This window comes from Nuphar pumila, chromosome 4 (assembly GCF_984573655.1).
Source record: "Nuphar pumila chromosome 4, dmNupPumi1.hap1.1, whole genome shotgun sequence".
In the NCBI taxonomy this organism is placed as follows: domain Eukaryota; kingdom Viridiplantae; phylum Streptophyta; class Magnoliopsida; order Nymphaeales; family Nymphaeaceae; genus Nuphar; species Nuphar pumila.
In genome coordinates, this window is record NC_143252.1 from 22,052,536 (window position 1) to 22,075,646 (window position 23,111).

General features: G+C 39.3%; 1 protein-coding gene across 2 annotated transcripts in view; it reads left to right on the plus strand.

Annotated features, from left to right (window-relative positions):
* Positions 1–1,757: 1,757 nt before the first annotated feature.
* The window catches only part of LOC149839619 (U-box domain-containing protein 43-like), a 39,911-nt gene continuing 18,557 nt past the window's right edge, over positions 1,758–23,111 (plus strand). Inside the window, exons 1-3 of one of the 2 annotated variants that reach the window (XM_090002681.1) lie at positions 1,758–2,415; positions 2,501–3,292; positions 3,659–3,965. In XM_090002681.1, coding sequence (XP_089858807.1) covers positions 1,978–2,415; positions 2,501–3,292; positions 3,659–3,965 — 1,537 coding nt within the window. In that variant the 5' untranslated portion in view covers positions 1,758–1,977. The remainder of the gene's footprint in view (positions 2,416–2,500; positions 3,293–3,658; positions 3,966–23,111) is intronic. The other variant, XM_090002682.1, reaches the window with a different exon arrangement.

The window sequence follows — 23,111 nt, forward strand, 5'->3', positions numbered from 1 at the left end:
TCGTAGCTTAACATATAATTTGTATTTTAATTTTTGGGTTTTACACTTGTTCTTTGACGTATACCAATAATTTACACCATTAATTAGAACATTAAGAATCCTCTCATAATGTCGGACACCAAGAAAATCAATATCTATTGATGCCACTTTCTTGGTATACCAATAACCATAACTGAGTCAACAACACTATCTCCAAGCGAAATGGTTAAAGTTCCTTACAACTGTGGCTGAAAACATGAATTACACATTTAGTTCTTGGGGATAACAAATGCACACGATGTTTAGTATCCTTACGGTCTCACATGACCGCCATCCAAGATTCTCAGTATTTTAGAGGGACATTAGAGAAGAAAATTATTTCACAGTTTGATCTCTTTTACATTTCTTAATCAACTGAGAGTTCTTTACACAAGAATAATTGTGCAAATCATCATGCAATAACAATTTAGAGCCCTTGCCCTATCACATAAACAATGTAATTATTTCAAAATTTATTTTTTCAACAAATCTTTGCAATGCTAATTATAATTTAACATTTTATAAGTAATACATGCTCATGACCTCAAAAGGCCCATCAATGATTCCTATATTACTACAATAAGGTACACTGCAAAATTCTTAATAAACATAAAACAAACATGGATATTCAAATTTTCATGTTCACAAAACAACTCATGGTAAAATCACAAAATTTTGATGAATGCATATTGAACCATGTACAACAATTCTGAATATCATCCCACACACAAAAAATATATGCTTATATTAAACCCAATTAGAAATTCAAATTTTCAAAACTCGTATAAAAGAAACCAATTTTTTTTATTTTAAACCCAACTACAAATTTAAAAGTTTATAAATCCACTGTGTTCCTAGTTCAAGAATGCAAACATATATATATATATATATATATATATATATATATATATATATATATATATATATATATATATAACAAAGAACACAAACATATAATCAGAAGTTGTAAGAACTAACAATCGGCTAAACAAAACCAACCCTAAAGCCTTGTAATTTTCAATTCTTTAGCCTAGGGCTAGTTTTTATCTCATCCACAACAACCAAGACACAAGAACTTAGACACCTTAACTTGGTTTTGGAGCATCGGTCCGCACATGGTTTTCTTGAGGATTTTACTCAAGAAGACATTAGCCCTCATATCAATCCTAAAGTGATGGCCTCACCACATCCCAGGTGGCTTACATCACCGTCATTCTGGTTGGGCCGCCGTGACCTCTGCATTCCAACTGTCTAAAAGCAGGAGTCACGTCATGACCCAAGTAGCACCGACGCGAGACTCCCACTCTCCAAAATAAATAAAATGGTGAAAACGGGTGGGTCGTGCCATGAGCAAGACATTTGACCCGAAGTTATCAAGACATTTGACCCGAATAGAGTAGGAATCAAATTTCCGTCAAACCAGCTAAAAAACAGGGGGGTTCCCGTTTTGTACATGCGGGTCAGATTCGGAGCTTTATGAATGGGCCCTACTGTTGGAGTTGAAACAAAACAGAATCCTAGCATTATCTGGACCTATATATTCCCATTCGTTCCCGTATAACGAACGAGATAGTGCAGTGGGTAATATCGTGTCAGGTATTGGGGTTGGGGCGATCTTTTATGATCCGAACCCGGATGGAACCGCTGCCATGAATATGGATCTGAAATAATCAACCTTTGGATCCCGGGATAGATGGTTGTAGCCCTTCAAATTCAGTTCAGACTTCAGACTTTTTTTTATTCAAACGAACAGTGGTCTGATCCTGATCCTCGTCTTGTGTCAGCCGCCCCCTCCATTGATTTCTTTTAGTCAACACGCTTCCGCTATTGGTAGTGACGTGAACGTCTCTCTCTCTCTCTCTCCTATGGCTGTGGAGTCTGGAGTCTGCGACGCCGGAGCCTGATGACGTTCACGTCCGCCATTGCCACCGCCTGATTGATTCCGAGCGGAGGAGTCAGATGTCACCTTCGGAGGAGCTTGGGGCAGTCGTGGAGACCATCACCAGATCGCTGTCGGAGATGTGCGACTCCGACTACCAGTGGGAGTGCCCCAGGAGGTTCTCCAGCTACGCCAAGCGCCTCGACCTGCTCCTCAACCAATTCCTCAAGTCGTCGTCCACTACCCCAGATCTGCTGGAGCTCGCCCCCTCCACCCAGACCGCCCTCAGAGGCATCGCCGCCGACACCTCCACTGCCAACCAAACCCTCGCCGCCTACCGCAGCAGGAGCAAGATTTTCGTCCTCATCAACTGCCAAACCCTGTGCGACACCCTCCGCGACTGCTCCACCAGCATCGGCCGATGGCTCGCCCTCCTCCAATCCTCGCTCCCCGCCTGCGCCGACCTTCGCAAGAAGAATGCCGATCTCTCCTCCGAGATGCAGCTCGCTCAGTTCAAGGTCTGTTCCCCAAAATTTCCTCTTCGGCTAGGGTCTCCTCTCGTTTGCTGAGTCGTCGTATATATATATATCTATATATCTATAGGTGTCTGAGAACGAAGAGCGAGTGTACTGCACGCTGCAGAAGGAGGCGCAGGGGAGGCCCAGCACCAAGGCCGTGCAGAGCGCCATCATCCTGGACCTTGCACGCGCTCTGGGGATCGAGTCCCAGAACCATGACGAGTTGGCTCAACAGATCGATCTTCTCAAGAAGGACATGACGGGCTCCGTCACGCCCACGGATCGGAGGATTTCCGTCTGCTTGGGGAGGATCTTCGACAACTGGACGATAGAACCCAAGTCGGTCACCAAGAATTCGGACCCCGATTTCGAAGAGGACGCTCACATTGCGCCTTTCAAGAACTTCATCTGCCCTCTGACCAAGCAAGTGATGAAGGATCCCGTCGTCCTCGAGTCATCGCAGACGTACGAGCGTGCTGCGATTCAGTACTGGTTCGAGCGGTGCATCGATGACGGGCGCGATCCGACCTGCCCTGTGACCGGGCAGGTGCTCAAGACTCTGGATCAGAAACCAAACATCGGTCTCGCGGGGGCGATTGACGAATGGGTTGGTCGGAACATCGACATTCAGATTAGATCGGCGGTGCAGCAACTGAGCGTGGAGTCGTCTCCGATGGAATCGATCGACAATGCGCTCAAGAACATGCATAGGATCTCCGAGGAGCATCCTTCTAGGCTATACAATGTGAGAAATGCAGGGCTTATTCCCCTCGTTGCCAAGGTGTTGAAGGATTCTTCTTCTGGGAGTGTTGCTTCCCATACGCGTCTCAGAGCTCTCATGACCCTGCTTAGCATGGCAAAAGATGAGGAGAGCAGGGTAATTGTTTCTTCTCTCTTATTTTCCTTGAAATTGCTGGCTTCTTTTTTTTAATCCCTCTCTTCACCAAGATCAATATCTTTGAATGAAGATGGACATCACATTTTTTTTGGTTAACTTGGTTCTCGACAAAACCGACAATCACATGTGATAATTGTGTGTGAAAGACATAATCTTGTTTGAACCATCAAAACAGAAGAACATTATTTATCTACGGTAACTATAATTACTAATTATAAGGGAAGAGTGTGCTTTACGAGGGTATTCAATTCATGTTGGAAATTCAGTATGTGCAAAATTGAGTGAATTTCTTTTCCACTTAGGAGGATACTTTATAAAGTTCATGTTTTTTTCTTTTTTCTGTAGCTTATCATGATAGAAGAAGGTGTGACTAGATTAGCCATACATAGTCTCATCGGGAACCTAGAAAAGGAGGGTGAATATGCATTGAAGTTGCTTCTTGAGTTTTCTGGTGACGAAAATTACTGCATAAAGTTGGCCCAGGAGAAAGGTGCACTCCTACTTCTTACAAGTATAACTGGAGATGCCGACAATCCCTCCTTAGCTAATCTTGCTGAAGAAACCCTAAAGAATATTGAGAAAGTAGAGACCAATGTTCAACATTTGGCAGCTGCTGGAAGATTCCAACCTTTACTGTACCGTCTGTCTGAAGGTATGTAATCGCTTACTGCAACTAATTTTATTGAAGAACCTAATTTATTTTTTGATCGCAAAAAGTATCTATTCTTTTTTTAAAAATATTGTTTGCATTAATAAAAATGCTCTAACTGATGAACCTGCTTTTATTTTGTGTTTCTTTTGACCGAATTCACTTTAGCATCATTTTTACATATTCATTCAATTCTATGGTAGTGATGGAGGCAAGAGAAACTGTAACTCATTATGCCTTTAGCAATTACAGAGGGATGTGGGGTAGGGAAACTGATTCTTCTAGTGTTGGCCGTGGCTCAAATAAACAAGGTTGATGTCCATGGGAAGATGCTTTCTGTGGCATATGTTTTCTGTATAAAAGGTCTGCCAATTAATAATTTAATCAGATTTTTCTTATAGTAAACTCCGTTTGAACCAAATGTAGATCATTCTTTATTCCAGGATTTGGTTGTAATGCTTATCCCTGGTGGTAAAAGCTAAAGTGGGTACTGGTGCATAATTCATGAAATATCACTATTCCCTGAAATAATGTGTTACTTCATTATCCATGAAGAGTGGGAAAATATTACTCTAACAGGGGGTAAATAATGTGTTACTTCATTATCCGTGAAGAGTGGGAAAATATTGCTCTAACAGGGGGGTATTACTCTTGGACTTTGATATCAAATATGTTTACCCAAAGATCAACCACACACGAAGAAAGATGAAAGCTAGAGTTGGGGCAGACAAAGTGGATGTTTTCCCAATGTGGGACGTCCCTTAGAACTCCTTTTATATCAAGATTATAAATATCCCTGATAAGAGAAAAGTGGATAAAACAATAAAAAAATTACAAGACGACCCACATGTACATGTCTCACTATTCTAACAGCCTCCCTCAAGTTGTACATGATTTACAATCATGGACAATTTGGACTTCAATAGCCAAAATCTTTGCATGATGAGCCCCTTTGTAACAATGTCTGCAATATGATCTTCAGTACCAATAAACATCGTCTCCAATTCAAGATTTTCTATCTTCTGTCTAATGAAGTACTGGTCTATCTCAATGTGCTTGGTTTTTCCATGCTGAATAGTATTCAATGAGATTTTGATTACACTTTGGTTATCACAGAAAAGTATCGACCTCGAGATAGACCAATACTTCTTTTTACAAGAAAAAATAAGAGGAACCAAGCAAGGGGATATGAGTATTAGAGACTATTATAGTACTCTATCCCCTCTATGGGATGAACTTGCCCTCCTCGAACCACAATGGGAAGGAAGTGCTATTACCATGAGGCAAGAGTAAATGGAGAGAGAGTTTTTTTCAATTTATTCATGGGCTTCGTCTCGAATTTGAACAACTAAGATGATCCTTTCTTCATAGGGTTCTACTCCTCTTAGTGAAATCCTTGCCAACTTATGCCAAGAAGAAACTCGCTTGGCTCTTAAAAAGGACTTTGATGAGGTCCATGTGGTATCTAGACCGGAAAATGACAAGAGGACATATAAACTCCTCATTTTTGAAAAAATAACAATGGTGGAGGGAGAAACATTATTTGTCACCATTGTAATGAACTGAGTCATCTTAGACCGGATTGTCCTAAGCTTAAAAAGAAGGTGGCTTTCCGTTGGAGATAGTCCAAGCAATTCAAATGAAGAATCAAAGACAGATGAAGACATAAATGACTCCATTGCTCAACTTACGAAAACTCTCCAACAATTCATAAGAATCAACTCTTCCACACCTTCCACCTCTGGTGCTGCAATCTCATCAACTCCCAGTATATTTTCTTGGATCCTTGATTCGGGTGCCTCCTTTCATATGACTCCAAATGCATCTCTTTTATTCAAACAAAGTCGTAATTCTTTTAAATCATTCGGTTTTATGGCCGATGGAACATCATTAGATGTTAAAGGGATGACAAACCTTGAAAAAGTTTTTAGTCAAGGCAAAGAATTTTATTTTCCAAAAATTAGGATTATTCCAAAACTTAACTTAAATATCTTTTTCGTTTCTCAGATAACCGATTTTGAATGTAGTGTTTCTTTTTCACCAATCAGGATCTTCGGTCCGAGAAGCGGATTGGGCAAGGCCATAGAAGAGGAGATCTATATTACATGGAATTTTTGTCTTTACCATCCAAATTATTTTGTAAACATGTCCAATATAAAAATATTGTTACTTGGCACAAGAGGCTTGGTCACCCTAGTATTTCTAAGTTGTATCTTTTTCTTTTTTTAAAATTTTTTTGTAATGAAAAAGAATTTACATGCAATGATTGTATCCTTGGAAAGATGCTTTCTCTTCCTTATACACATAGCAATTTTATTTCTAAGAGGCCATTTGAATTAGTGCATTCGGATGTGTAATGAAATGGTGCTCTTCAACAAATGCACAAATAACTCACAAACAAGTGTCTATTGGAGACACTACAAGCATGACCCTTGAAAGGGTATAAAAGGAAGAACACTTGAAAAATAAATAATACTTTATTCATGAACAAAATGCTTAAGAAGCATGGTTATTTACATTGAAGGGGTTCACCTCTATATATACAAAAAAGTGGGAGAGAGGAGAGCTCATTTTGAGCTCTCCAAAAGAGACGTTGGATTCCAACGTCTCTTAATATAGCTGTTGGACTACAGTCCAACAACATTTATTATTATAGCTGTTGGACTATAGTCCAACAACATTTATTATAGCTTTTGGACTACAGTCCAACAGCTATTTGCACAGTCAAGTTCCAACAGGAACTTGACTGGATCAAATATCTAGTTTCTATTGAACTAGATGCTAAAAAAGAAAATAAAGAAAAATAGAAAAAGAAAATAATAAAAGAAAATATAATAATATTAAATAATATTAAATAATATATATATATATATATATATATATATATATATATATATATATATATATTACAGTTTACATTTTAACACTCCCCCTCAAACTTACGGTACAATGAGCGAAAGTTTGTCTAAGAGGAAGTGAAATCTGGGAGCAGCGAGAGGCTTGGTGAAGAAGTCTGCTAATTGATATTCTGATGTAACATATGGCAGATCAATGGTTCCATGTAAGTATTCCTCTCTGACATAGTGACAGTCCATCTCAATGTGTTTAGTGCGCTCATGGAATGTCCGGTTGCTTGCAATGTAGATCGCACTTTTGTTGTCACAACACATCTTTGAAGCTTGCATTGCTTTAGCTCCCATATCCGCTAGCAATCGTCTGAGCCAAACAACCTCCATAGTGGTGGTTGCCATGGCTCTGTATTCAACTTCGGTGGAGGAAAGAGAGACTTTCTGCTGCTTCTTGCACCTCCACGAAATTAATGTTTCACCTAGGAACACACAAAAACCAGTAGTTGAGTGTCTATTATTGGGATCACCTCCCCAGCCAGCATCAGTATATGCAATTAAATTTAATGAAGATGAAGCAGACAAGAAGAGTCCTCGTGAAAGAGAGGATTTTAAGTATCTAATAATACGCAAAATCGCTCCCATGTGCACGGAGGTGGGAGCATGCTGAAACTGACTGGCTGTATGAACCGCATGAGTTATATCTGGCCTAGTAATGGAAAGATAAGAAAGAGCTCAAAAAAGCTGTCTATAAGGAGTAGGATCATCAAGAAGTTCTCCATCATCAATTTTCATTTTAACATTGACAACTTCTGGAGTGTTTACTTTCTTATCATCTGTAATTCCAGACCTGGAAACGATATCAAGAGCAAATTTAGATTGAGATATCAAATACCCCCGAGGGGAATAAGCAACTTCAATGCCTAAAAAATATCTTAATAAACCTAAGTCAGTCATTTCAAAGTGAATTTTAAGAAGAGATTTGATATTTGCAACTCCCTGTTTGTCGCCTCCGGTGATGATCATATCATCCACATAGAGAAGAAGAATAATGATGCCTGCATCAGATTTCTTAACAAACAAAGCAGTGTAAGTTAAACAAGGTTGAAAACCAATATCAAGCATAACATGACTAAATCGGTCATACCAGGCTTTTGGAGCCTGTTTAAGACCATAAAGAGCTTTTTCTAGACGAAGAGCTTTACCCTTAGGGATACTAATACCAGGTGGGGCTTCCATGTATACTTCTTCAACGAGATTCCCATTCAGGAAAGTATTTTTGACATCTAATTGAAAGATAGGCCATGTTCTAATGGAGGCCAAGGCTATTAAAGTTCTAACAGTGGTCATACGGGCCACAAGAGCAAATGTTTCTTCATAATCGATGCCATACTCTTGAGCATATCCTTTTGCTACTAAACGGGCCTTATATCTTTCCAGGGTCCCATCACTTTTGGTTTTGACTTTGTATACCACCTACAACCTATAGGTTTCTTATCCGGAGGAATATCTTGTATCGTTCAAGTATTGGCCTTTTCTAGTGCATCCAATTCTATTTTCATGGCTTCTATCCATTCTATATGATTTTTTGCTTGAGAATAGGATGATGGTTCAACATATGATTGTATTAATGTAATGGCAGCCCTATACGTGGATGAAAAAGATTCATAAGACACAAATTTTTCTGGAGGTTTAGAGATTCTAGACGTTCTTCTAGGTGAGACTTCAGAGTATTTTTGTAATGCACATGGAAGATTTTGCTCTCTACGTCTTGAATATTGTAGACTAACATCCCTATGGATTTGCTCTTCATTATCATCATTTTCAACAACAATAGGACTTTGATCATTGTCAAGGTCACATCCAACATCACATTCATTGGATTTTGAAGTTGGATCAATTAAAAACGAGTATTCAGTGACATCCTTGGATTTTTCAAATTCAAAGAAGCTTTCTTTTTCCAAAAAAGATACATTTCTTGACACATATAATTTGTCTTTTTGAAAATCGAAACACTTGTAGCCTTTTTGATTATCAGCATATCCTAAAAAGGCACATGGGATTGCACGAGGAGAGAGTTTATCATTTCTGTTGGTGAAAACAAAACATTTGCATCCAAAGACTCTTAATCTAGAATAATCTGGAGTTAAATTAACAAGCTTTTCTATTGGAGTTGTATTCTTTAATAAGGAAGATGGCATCCTATTAATGATGTAGGTGGCAGTTAGGACCGCTTCAGCCCAAAAACTTTTTGGAACTTGATTTGCAATTAGCAATGTCCTAGTAGTTTCCATAATGTGCCGATGTTTGCGTTCGGCTAGGCCATTCTGTTGTGGAGTGTGTTGACATGATCTTTGATGTGTAATACCATGTAAATTGAGATAGTCTTTGAATTCGTTGGACATAAATTCTCCCCCTGAATCAGTGCGAAAAACAGAAATATCATTTTGAAACTTATTTTTAACTATTTTATGAAATATTTGGAAGTTAGCAAATACATCAGATTTATGTTTAAGAAAATAAATCCAAGTATGTTTAGAAAAGTCATCAACAAAAATGACATAATATGTATAACCACCTTTGGAAATAACTGGTGCGGGGCCCCAAACATCCGAATGTATTAACTCAAGTGGTCGTGAGGAAACAAAAGTTCTACTAAGAAATGGTAACCTTTTCATTTTGCCAAGAATGCAGTCTTTACAAGAAAAATTTTCAGAATTACAAAAATTTTTCAAACTTGGAAAATATTGAATTTTAGACATATGAGGATGGCCAAGCCTTTTGTGCCATAAATCCAATTCTAATTTCTGAATATTATAACAAAATGCATTCTTGGGTAATTCCAAAAAGTCCATGTAATAAAGTCCTCCTTCTCTATGGCCTTCCCCAATCAGCTTCCCTGACTGGCGATCCTGTACCAAACAACCATGAGAAGAGAAGGAGATATTACATCCATAATCAGATATTTGCGAGACAGATAAGAGATTCAAATTAAGTTTAGGGATATATCTAACTTCTGGGATAAAAAATCTTTTGGATTTTTGAAGATTTTTAAAACATCCTATTCCTTTTACTTCGAGAGATGTGCCATCGGCTGTAAAAACCTTTGACACACTTGAGTTATTTTTAAGACATTCAGATAGACTATTAACATTTGGGGTCATATGAAAAGAAGCACCAGAATCTAAAAGCCAAGGAAAGTTACCTGGACCGGAGAAAGATGCAACTGCCGCTCCAGTTGAGGCTTCGGTTGAGGAGGATACCCCTTTGAGAAGAGGTTGAAGGATTTCCATCAGTTGAGCCATAGACACAGGTGCATCTTGATCTTTTGACTCAGATTCAACAGATGCAACTCTTTTTTCTTCTCTTCTTTTTAACTTTGGACATTGAGGCCTATAGTGCCCCGGTTCATGACAATGATGACAAATAACTTTTCATTTATCAAAGTTGCCGTTTTGCCTTCCAAAATGAGGCGGCTTGTAAGTACGAGTATGATTCCCCGATCTAGATACAGCTAAAACGGAGTCATCATCAACTTTTGGAGTACTTTTTCTAAGTCTATTTTCCTCCATAGTGAGCTCTTCTATAGTATCAACAATAGAAGGAATTTTTCCACGATGGAAAATGACCGATTTGGTGGATTCAAACTCCGGCCTTAGACCATTCACAAATTGATAGAAATGTTCCATATCGAGTTGCTTTTGGCGAAGCTCGATGTCTTCGGCACAATGCCATTTGGGCTCAAGAAGAGCCAACTCTTCCCAAAGTTCGGACAACTCATTATAATATTCTCGAATAGTTTTATCTTTTTGAGTCATTGTCCGAACTTTATCTTGTAAATTGCATACATGTGCAATATCTTTAAGGGAATACATGTTTATCGGCATGCTCAAACTTAGCTAGACTAGAGCATTTTTTAATGTCTATGTTATTGATGAGCCATGACATAATTTTTGCATGCCCTATCCTCCATTCTTTCCATTTCTTTTCATAAGTGGCTAACGCCTTACTCTTCTCTTCTTTCGTTAGAGGAACCTCTTTATCACCCTCTTTCTTGGTAAGAGATAGTTTAGGTTCCAAATCGGAACCATCCACTATACCCCATAAACCTTTTCCCCAAATGTGGTGCTTCATAATCGAAGCCCACATTACATAGTTAGTATCATTTAGCTTCATAGGAATGATGGTGATCTTATCATTGTCATCCATCTTTTACAAGGGTAAGAGGAATAAATAGGAGGAGAGAGAGAGAGAAATAAAAAGAAAAGAAAAAGAGTAGACAAAGGAATAAGAGAGGATACAAAACCAATTTTTTTTGTAGCACAAGTTCGCCTTTCTTCAAACAAATCTTCTTGAGCCAAGAACAAGGTGATGAAACACCTTTTGTAAATGTGGCACAAAAATCGAGGCGGAAGCACTTCAAGATCTAAGGATTTCGTAGCTTTGATACCATGTAATGAAATGGTGGTCTTCAACAAATGCACAAATAACTCACAAACAAGTGTCTATTGGAGACACTACAAGCATGACCCTTGAAAGTGTATAAAAGGAAGAACACTTGAAAAATAAATAATACTTTATTCATGAACAAAATGCTTAAGAAGCATGGTTATTTACATTGAAGGGGTTCACCCCTGTATATACAAAAAAGTGGGAGAGAGGAGAGCTCATTTTGAGCTCTCCAAAAGAGACGTTGGATTCCAACGTCTCTTAATATAGCTGTTGGACTACAGTCCAACAACATTTATTATTATAGCTGTTGGACTATAGTCCAACATCATTTATTATAGTTGTTGGACTACAGTCCAACAACTATTTGCACAGTCAAGTTCCAACAGGAACTTGACTGGATCAAATATCTAGTTTCTATTGAACTAGATGCTAAAAAAGAAAATAAAGAAAAATAGAAAAAGAAAATAATAAAAGAAAATATAATAATATTAAATAATATATATATATATATATATATTACAGTTTACATTTTAACATGATGTATGAGGACCAACAACCGTTATGTCTAAAGGAGGATATTCATACTATGTTGTCTTTATTGATGATTTTACTAAATACACATGAGTTTATATTATTAAAAACAAATCCGATGTTTTCTCTATCTTTAAAGAATTTCATATCCTTACTCAAAATCAATTTGAAAACAACATAGCCATTTTTAGATCCAATTCCAGAGGTGAATATATGTCAAATGAATTTCAAAACTATCTTAAACTGTAATAACCTCAATTTTTGTAATTTATTTATTTAAATTTATTTGAAAATAACGAGTATTTTTCTAAATTTGGGCCTCGGATCCGTTACCGGATCCATAAAAGAACGCGTAAATAACCCACAATGGGGTATTAAAACTATACTTATAATATTTAAATAAATAATTAACAGTGTTTATAAGAAAAAAAAAATAATAATAAATAAATAAACTTTAGTATATAGGGTCGGACCCACAGTTGGATCCACGGATCCAACTGAGGATCCGACACTCATAGGCGAGACCGGGTCCATTATTAAAATGGACCCAGCGTCGCGGGTCACGGGCTCGGACCCGGACCCGATATCGCTTATTAAGGGGGGGCGTGAAACATAAGCCCGATATCTTTAGCAGGCGTTAGGGTTCTGAGAGAACCCTAACCCCGATCGCGTACAAGGAAAGGGGGGGTCGGCTGGTGTAACCGAACCCTGCGCCTCTCGGAAGAGGGGGGTTTCGGCAATAAAAAGGGAGGTGGAAGAGGGGGTCTCACCCTCTTCCCTCATCTTTCTCGTTTCTCCCTTCCCTCGTCTCTCTCTCTCTCTCTCGTGGGGGCGTGCATCGGAGTGGTGGAGGTCGCCAGCGAGCTTTGGCCACCAACAACCACCGAGGGCCGCGGCAATAAACAGCCACACTCCCTGTCACGGTAGCAGGGAAGGGGCGACTCCAGTTAGCTCGTTGTTTCCGCCACGGCAGCCTTCGATTGCCGGAAAGACCGCCGGAGAAATCTTCAACAAGGTACGGGGTTTTCTTTTGGGTTAAGTGAGGAAAACGAACATGGATTCGATTTCCATGAAGTATTTTAGTGTAGAACCATGTGGGTGAGTAAATCTAAGCATTTACTCTACAATCCATTGATGAAATCCATGTGTTTCATGGTCTTTTGTTTTAGGTTATTTGAAACAACGTACATATGGATGCATTCTTATAGTAAAACAGAATTTTTATCTGTGCAAAATAGGGATTGTCATGTGTGTGCCCCATGGTGATGTTAATTTTCTTTGAAGAACCCATGTTGTGGATTAGTAAGACATGTAAATCTGGAAATAAGGCCAAAAACGTTGTTGAACGTATGTTTATGACTGATATTTATTTCATGACATGGTTATGAACTTTGTAAATATGTGTATACTTGAGTTATGTGAGCATACATGCTATTCTGAAACTTTTTAGGGATTTTGGTATGTTGTCAGCTACAAAAAAAAACACATTTTAATGTGGGTTGTTGGCCGCAGTAGGGTGCCTGGCAGCCCAACCGAGCTGGGCTTGGTTGGGGCAGCTGTCGGCCCTGCCAAGCCAACCATGGGCAGACCTATTGCAGGTCTAACAGGCCTGCCAGGCCAGCCAATCGGCTGGTACGCTTGGCAGCCTATGGCAGACATTTTACACAAGGCATTTTCTAGGCACATTTGAGTCTGTTTCAGTTTATGCATAAAATTTTCAAATTTGAATAAGACTCACCGTCCACTTAGTGTAAAATTTAACTGCATGAGTATTATCTATCTTGACATATGGGCAATATTTCTTTTTAGGATTTGAAATACAGTATGTTTATGTGCTTTCAGTTTTGGTCTTAACTTACTTTTGCTGGGATATCTAAATGTGCATGCACTGGGCAGTTGGTTTAGTTGAGAACATTGGTGTTAAGTGGTATGTTTATCCCCTTTGGAGTACTTGTAGAAAAAGTCTGGATGCAAAAGCCTGTGCAAGCCTGTGGGGCTTCGCCGTGTACATGGCTCAGCTGGGGTCTGGTCAGGCTGAACCAGACCCATCTTCGTACCAGCTGGACACCTGGCAGCCCAGCCGAGTGGGTCGGTTGGGGCATGCCAGGCCCTGCTAGGACTAGTCCATCCTGGTTGGACTGGTGCAAGCTGGGCAGCATCTTGCCAGGCCTTGGCAGGGTGCTCACTGGCCCAGCTGGGCGTGTATAGTGACTGCCAAGCTCAGCCGACTGAGTCAGCTGGGCTGGAGCCGAGTCCCAACCGACCGTCGGTCGGCTGGGTGCTGGAGCAGTCTCCCTTTAAAAATATATATATATATATAAGTATATATATATATATATATATATATATGCAGTTTGGTATGGACAGGCCCAAATTTTCTGTTTATGAAAAATAAATTGGTTAGGCTATGCATGCGAATATTACAAATTATGCTAAGTGTATTGAGCTTAATCATATGCATACAAAGGGGTGTTGTTCCTTATCTGATTGAACTTGTTGTGTGATACTTATTCAAAATTGTTGTTGCAAGCAGGCTTACTTGTGCAAGTACATATACGGAATTTAGGTGCTTTTGCAAGATCAAAATGGCATGAGTGTTCGTACGTTTTAATTGGAATAATTCATTAATGAAATCATGCATCTGGCAGGAATTGTGCAATGAATGAAAGTATGCATTGCATTGTTGGTGTGGGAACTCGTGCTCATGTATTTAAATATTATTGATTTTGTCGCAGATGAATGTGCATTGAAAAGTGTGTGAAAAGAATGCATAAGTGACATACTCTTTATGATTTTGCTTATGAATGCAGTGATGATCAAATTGGATCATCAGGGGCTGGGTAAGCCTCGAGAACCAGTCGTTCTCTGTTGTAGTTATTTTGATGCATTGCAACAAATCTAATGTGATAGGATTGTTTTACCGCACTGTTCTATGTTGTCACGGGCTGTGGTCCCGTGAAAAGCTTAGCATGCTGATGTGCAAGCTTATGTTATTAATTCTGCATGTAAATTTGCAAATGAAAAAGAGATGAATTAATAACCAGATAAAAAGAAAATAAAGAACAGTGTAATTCACTTTCTCCTCGATGTCCCTGCTTTGGCGTGGGAATCTTGGATGTTGCGGTTTGGGGGAAACCGTGAGGATACAAAAACTCCGTGTGCGTTTTGTTGCCCCTGAACCCGATATTGAGGTTCTTCTCCTGACCACGGTTTTAGGGAGAGTCCGCCACTTTACCCGGGAGTGGTGTGTTAGTCACAGCTGTGAGTTTGTTTTGGTATACCAAGAAAGTGGCGCCAGTGGATACTGTTTTCCCTAGTGTCCCTGACTTTGGATGCTGTTTTCCAAGGTTCCGATAGATGGTGCTGTTTCCTGATATCGGTCGAGGGCTAAGTGTGAAACCCGGTAATAAAATACAAATTGTGTGTTAAGCTACCCCGGGAACCCTACTTGACCTCGGGGACTGTACCCGTTTGGTGTATCCGCGGGCAATGATAAATTAAAAAGAGGAACTTAAAGATTGTGTGCATTTAATAGGACATGCATATGGAAAGAGGAAAACTTAAATGGAAGATAATAAATGGTTCATGCATTGCACATAAATCATGCATATTCTTGCTATGCATTAGTTCATGCATGTTCACTTGGTTGTTTATGTTGATCATTGTATGATGTTGAGCTCTTTTGCATTTAATTGCCTTATTGATTAAGTTGTGATCAATGTTACATATTTCGTGTTCCCTCCTGTTAAATGTTTAATTATGCATGAATGGTTAATTGACTTAGGAATTGATTATAATCGTATTCCTCAAAATATTACATGGATCTTATTTATGCTCTTTTTCTTATTTGATTCATTAGGGAAACCTGTATGCAGAATTCTTCTGATTTCTGACCCTCTTATTTTATTGGTTTTTCCCAGGCATAGGTGATCAGTGAAGTCGACTCGCTTCTGAGGGATACGAGGGTCACATTTGTTTCAGACGGCTTCACTTACGAACAAAGTGGCTCTACCTGTGTTTTCTTTTAGTTCTTCTGATTTCCTGCAATTTGATATTTCACTTTTGACATTGAACATATTACTCTTATTGATTCATTAATAAAAGAGTTCAGTGGATTGGTTATGATTGATAAATGTAAGTTGCTTTGTGGTGTGTGGTTATCCAACTGAAATTGGAACTGTAGGGACCCCAGGTCTCTGGGAAGTTTTCCGCGACTCTTAGAAAAAAAAATATTCCGCATTTTTCAAAAGTAGGAGTTGGGGTCGTTACATAAACAAAATGACATTATTTATCAAATATCTTGTCCTAAAACTCCTCAACAAAATGGTCTTACCGAAAGAAAACATAGGCATCTCATTGAAACAAGAACTCCTTTGACTCTAAAAATGTTTCAAATAACTTTTGGGCCGAAGCCGCTCTTTCTGCAACTTATCTTATAAATTAGATGCCTTCCTCATCCTTAAAAAATGTTCCTCTTAAAAAATTGTTCAAAATGTCTCCGGATTTTAAAAGATTAAGAATTTTTGGTTGTAAATGCTTTGTTCTTTTTCAAGGACAAGATAAACTTTCACCAAAAGCTCTTGAATGCGCTTTAATTGGCTATGGTGAAAATCAAAAGGGGTATAGATGTTATGATATTAAAAATAACAAACTTTATGTTTCACACATTTCTTGAAGAACAAAATGAATTTGAGTTTAAAAAATCTAAGGAAGAAATTGACTACTCTTTCCTCTTTGACTTATTGCCTATAAATAAGTCTAAAGATTTTAATGATACTATTTGTGATGACAATTCTTATCAAAATGATGATTCACACAATGAGAATCCCAATGATATACATGTGTATACTCGGTGAGAGGGCAATGAACATCAAAATGCTTTTGATATATACTCTCAAGACAATTCTTTAGAAAATCAAGTTGAAGAATCCCTACCTAGGCGATTTTATAGGAATAATAGACCTCCTCAAAAATTTGTGTTATATGATTCTTTTTTTTCAAAATTATAGAACTTGTCTAATGATGATCTATTCCTATCATGGGCCTTCAAATTTTAAAGAAGCTAAGCAACATCCACATTGGATTGATGCTATGAGACTTGAGTTAGAAACACTCAACAAATGTAACACTTGGACAATTGTAGGTCTTCTTTTAGGAAAAAAAGCTATTGGATGTAGATGAGTTTATAAAGTCAAAACCAAGAGTGATGGGACATTAGAAAGATACAAAGCTAGGTTAGTTGCTGAAGGGTATGCACAAGAATATGAAATTGATTATGAAGAAACCTTTGCCCCAGTTGCTAGGATCAGTGTTGTGAGAGCCGTACGCCTCAGTACCTGAAGCGTACGCCTCAGTACCTGAAGCGTACGCCTCAGAGGCGAAGCGCAAGCTCAAGGTACCGAGGCACTGTAGTGAGGCATTTGAGTCTCGAAACGCACACCTCGTGTCGAAGCGCGCTTCGCTTCTAAGGCGTACACATCATGTTACTCTTCCCTCTTCGGTGCGCGGTGGCCGGAACCTTAACTTTTGGCGGCTCGTTGGAGCTGAAGATGGCGGTGCTAGCAACTACAGTGGATGAGAAGAAGAAGTGGTCGGCCTCTGGGCTGTCAAGGAACGACAATGTTGAAGACAAAATGTTGTCTTTCTCCTCTGCGATCGTCCTTCAGTCCGGGGTGAAGTCGGGGGCAGACTCAGACCACTCTGACCTCGAGGCGTCGATGCGAGAGACAGAGAGCTGGCGGGTGGATCTCGAGAAGCGACCGAGGAAGCGGGGCAGGAAGCCAGCCAACGGGCAGGAGCCGCTGAATCATGTGGAGGCGGAGCAACAGAGGCGAGAGAAGCTGAACCAGAGGTTCTATGCCCTGCGAGCCGTCGTCCCCAATGTGTCGAAGATGGACAAGGCATCACTTCTCGGTGATGCCGTCTCCTACATCAACGAGCTCCACAGCAAGATGCAGGGGCTTGAGTTGGACCGGGACAATTTGCAGAGCAAGGTCAAGGCATTGAAGAAGGATTTGGCTGCCCGAGAATCCCTGATCTCCAGCTCAATGAAGATCTTATCTTGGAACCTTCTGGGCTTTGCGAAGGCATCGTCTCACAGGAAACTATAGAATTTTATTTGTTCCTATCGCCCAGAGATGATGTTTACGCTTACGTTCATCAATGGAGGTGTGCAACTATTTGTTTATATAGAATTTTTATTTTGATCATGAAGATTACGCTTCAACGCCTCGCTTCATAACAGGCTCAACGCCTCGCTTCGCCTCATCACATTTAACAACCTTGGCTAGGATAACTAGCGTAAGAACCTTAATAGCCTTAACGTCTATTAAACAATGGCATATCTATCAATTAGATGTTAAAATTGCCTTTTTAAATGAGAATCTTTGTGAAAAAGTCTATATGGATCTTCTGTCGGGTCTTGAGATTGAGAAGGGAAAGATTCTTAAACTCAATAAAGCTTTTTATGGTCTTAAACAAGCTCTAAAAGATTGGTATGATCGCTTTAGTAAAGTTGTTCTTGATAATGGTTTTATCTCTTGTTATACTGATATTGTTTTTTTTGTTAAGTATGCATGTGATCACATAACTATTTTATTATTATATGTTGATGACATGATCATCACTGAGAATGATAAAAAGGGCATTGAACTTATTAAAAATATTCTTAAAAATAATTTTGATATGTCTGACCTTGGATTTCTAAGGTATTTTTTAGGGATCGAAGTTGCACATTCTCCTTGGGGATATGTTGTGTCTCAGATGAAACTTACATTAGATATTATTGTTAAGTCTGACTTAACTGACGGAAAGAAAGTGGAGACTCCAAAATTAATCAACGCTAAGATGAAAGCCAATGATGAAACTCCTTTAGAAGATCCCACTCCTTATCGTCAATTGATTGGATCACTAACGTATTTGTCTATTACTAGGTCAGATATTGCTCATGTTGTTCAGTGCAAGTCAATTTCAAAATGCTCCTACTATCATTCACATGGTTGTCGTTATGAGAATTATTAGATATTTGAAGGAAACCATAACCAAAGGACTATTCTTATCTTCCTCTTCATCTCCTAATTTAATTGCTTATAGTGACTCTGATTGGGGTGGTAATCCCAATATTTCTACAACAGGTTATTGCATTTTTCTTGGAAGATCATTAATCTCTTGGAGATGTAAGAAACGACATAAGGTGTCTCTATCTTCCACGGAGGCTGAGTATAGGGCGATGGCCAAAACTACCACTGAACTTGTTTGGTTGAAAAGTGTGCTCAAAGATATGGGAGTCATTATCTCTATTCCTTCGAAGTTGTGTTGCTACAATAAGAGTGTCATCTACATTGCTAGTAATCACACCTTCCATGATGAACGAATAAAGCACATCGAGATAGATTGTTATTATGTTCGAGATGAATTTTTACGGGGCACCATTCAACTACCATATGTTACTTCAGACTATCAGCTAGCTAGCAGATTTCTTCACCAAAGCCTTGCCATCACTTCGTTTCTACTTTCTTCTAAGCAAACTCTCGGTGATCTCACTGTAAGTTTGAAGGGAGGTGTTAAAATATATGGTTGTTATATATATATATATCATATATATGTCTATATATCTTTATTTCCACACATCCATCTCAGCATACGCATCTCAGCTACACTCATTTTTTGAATATGATGTCTCTTGGCAGCCCAACATTCCGTACTATATAGTAAAGCGGGCCTAAGATTCAGAACGAGGAGGTACGTAAGAAGGTAGGCGTTGCACCCATTGAAAATAAGATGAGAGAGAATCGTTTACGGTGGTTTGGACATATTCGACGAAGGTCTAATGATGCTCCAGTTAGAAGGATGGAGAAATTGGAAAATATATTAGTTAAAAGAGGTCGGGGTAGGCCTAGGAAGACATGGATGGAGGTGATAAGAAAGGATATGAATGCTTTAAACCTCACCGAGGACATGGCATTGGATAGAAATGAATGGAGGAGAAGGATTCACGTGGAAGACCCATAATGATTTTCTTTGTTGGTTCATATCGCCGACCCCAATTGTTTTGGGATGAAGGCGTAGTTGTTGTTGTATATATGTCTATATATATGTATATCTTTTGTAATGCCCATTAGGGGCAAATTAGTCCTTTCACTTGTAAATACACATGTCTATTAGGGACTTTTCACTTGTAAATACAAATGTCCATTAGGGTCTTTCTCTCTCTCTCTCTCAAACCCTCGCCGAGTGTCTCTCTCTCTCTCTCAAACCCTCGCCGAACCCCCTGCACCGGTGTCTCCCACTGCGTCGTCCACCTTGCCTTTCCCCTGTGCACTCGCCGACGACCCTCGCCAGAGAACCCTGTGCACTCGCCGACGACCCTCGTCGACAGTCCTCTTCTACCGACAACCCTCAGTCGAACCCCCTCTCCCCCATCTTCCTCGATTTGCCGAACCCCCTGCGCCGGTGTCTTCCCCTGCGACATCTTTCGGCAACACCCCGTTCGGCACTCGCCGCCGACCCTCACCGGAGAACCCACGATGTCGTCTCCAACAAGTGCATCTGGTCAGGGATTGACTTGATATGCAGAGTGGCGTCTCAAGAAGTAGGCCTCTCTCGTTCTAGAGTTTGCTTGAGCCCTCTGTTTCAACAGATCATTCTTTTTGGTTTTCCCATCTATACTGGGCCTGTCAGATCAGAAAGAGGCCTCTTCCCTCACGATTGGGGCTTTTCCTGCACGGTGGTTTCTGGCCTCTTCCCTCACGATTGGAGGGTTAGAAAGAGGCCTCTTCCTTCCCTCAAGATTGGGGCTTTTCCTGCACGGTGGTTTCCGGACTCTTCCCTCACGATTGGGGCATTTTTCTGCACGGTGGTTTCTTTATGTTGTTTTGTTTTGTTTTGTTTTTTTCAGGAAACACCGACCACTGTTCGTCGGAGAACCCTACACGATCTTCGGTTTCCAGGCACTGTTGAGGCCTCCAGGTATGCTTTCCTCACACAAATAGGATTTATCTGTGATCATTGTGCTGCATTTCTGTTTTGGTTATGATTCATCATCAAGTTTTTTTTTTTTTGTAAATCCCTTTTCTCTTTCTGTTCGGTCCCAAGCCCTAATATAGGAGGAGGGTTGCGGTAGGCCAATGACAGCCAACATAAAAACTTAGTCACACCCTTTGAATATGAACCAATATGAGAATTTCGTTGGGACGTTCCCTACTGAGCGACGCGCTGTACTCTATAGGCCGGGAGGCAGTGATAAATGGCCAAGGGTTGCTAGGTCATCGCCTAGGAGCGTCGGGTCATACCGGTGCCCGAGTGTGGTGTCAAATAGGCAAGGGTTGCCTCACTTTGTTGGACGGGTGAAGGTAAAGACGATAGTTCAAGACCATAAAATTAGGTTAGCCACTTGGAACATAGGGTCTATAACTGGTAAGTTGGTAGAGTTAGTAGATGTTATATGTAGGAGAAAGATTGATATTTTATGTTTACAAGAGACCAAATGGGTAGGTGAGAAAGCAAAAGTGATAGACTCTTGGGGATATAAGATTTGGTATACAGGAATAAATAAGAATAGGAATTGAGTAGGGATTGTTATTAGTCGTGAGTTTATAGATAATGTAGTTGAGGTCCGTAGGAAGGGGGATAGGATTTTACTTATTAAATTAGTATTAGGTATGGATATCATTAATATTATTAGTGTTTATGCACCTCAAGTAGGTTTAGATGATTCCATTAAGCATCAATTTTGGGAAGATTTAGACGGAGCAGTACAAGGGATATCTCATGGAGATAAGATTTTCATCCTTAATGGACATGTAGGCATTAGTAGGGATGGATTTGAGAGTATTCATGGAGGCTATGGTATAGGAGAAAGAAACGAAAGTGGAGAAAGGATTTTAGATTTTGGTTTTGATCTTAGCCAACACTTGGTTTAGTAAGCGGGAGTCTCACCTAATAACATTTAAAAGTGGGGTTAATACGAGTCAGATAGATTTTTTTCCTTTTTAAAAAGATAGATAGGGGTTGTTGCATCGATTGTAAGGTTATACCAGGAGAAAGTGTAGCTACACAACATAGAGTCTTAATTTTAGATCTTAGAATTAGAAAATGCCGCAAAAGGGATAGACATAAGATAGATCCTAGAATTAAGTGGTAGGCACTGAAAGGAGCTAAACAAGGAATGTTTGTAAAGCAAGTAGTTAAGGAAGCTGATTGGTGTCTCGAGGAGGATTCAGAATCAATGTGGAATAAGATAGCGGGTTGCATGAGAAAGGTGGCTAAGGTGGTATTGGGTGAGTCTAAAGGCGGTGCACTGCTAGGTAAGGATACATCATGGTGGAACGAGGATGTCAAATTACCTATTAAGGTTAAAAGAGAGTGTTATAGAAATCTAAGTAAAAGTCATGATAATGAGAATTTGGAAAAGTATATGATAGCAAGGAAGGAAACTAAGAAAGTAGTTCGAAACGCGAGGGATAAGGTATATAAGGAAGTTTATGACAAGTTGGATACCAAAGAGGGAGAGAAAGATATTTATAGGCTTGCAAAGATAAAAGATAGGAAATTGAGGGATCTGGGTATGGTTAGATGCTTTAAAGATGAAACTCAAAGGGTTTTAGTCAAAGATGAGGAGATTAAGGAGAGATGAAAAGATTATTTTGATAAGCTTTTTAATGGAAGTCATGCTAAGGATCTTGGAGACTTCTCCATTCCTTCTCATGAGATGAATCATGACTTCATGCGTAAGATTCAAAAGAAATAAATTACAGAGGCTTTAAAGAAGAAAATGAAATCAAGAAAGTCAGTTGGACCAGATGGTATACCCATCGAGGCTTGGAAATGCTTGGGTGAGAATGGTTTAGAATGGTTGACAAATCTTTTTAACAAGATTTGGCGGACAAATAAGATGCCTAAGGAGTGGAGGAAGAGTACTTTGGTGCCTCTATATAAGCATAAGGGTAACATACAAGATTGCACAAACTATCGTGGTATAAAACTCATGAGTCATACTATGAAACTTTGGGAGAGGGTGATTGAGCATAGGTTGAGGAAGGTGGTCATGATATCGGAGAATCAATTTGGTTTTATGCCTGAAAGATCAACTATGGAAGCTATACATCTTCTTAGACAAATTATTGAGAGATATAGAGAGAGGAACAAAAATTTGCATATGGTTTTTATTGATTTAGAGAAGGCATACGATAGAGTACCTAGAGATGTTCTTGTTAAAATATGTAATCTCATATAATATCTCATATGCAATCTCATAGACATGTAATGTTTTTTCTCTTTTCTAGTTAGGATTTTTCGTTTAATTAATTCTAGGTAAAATACA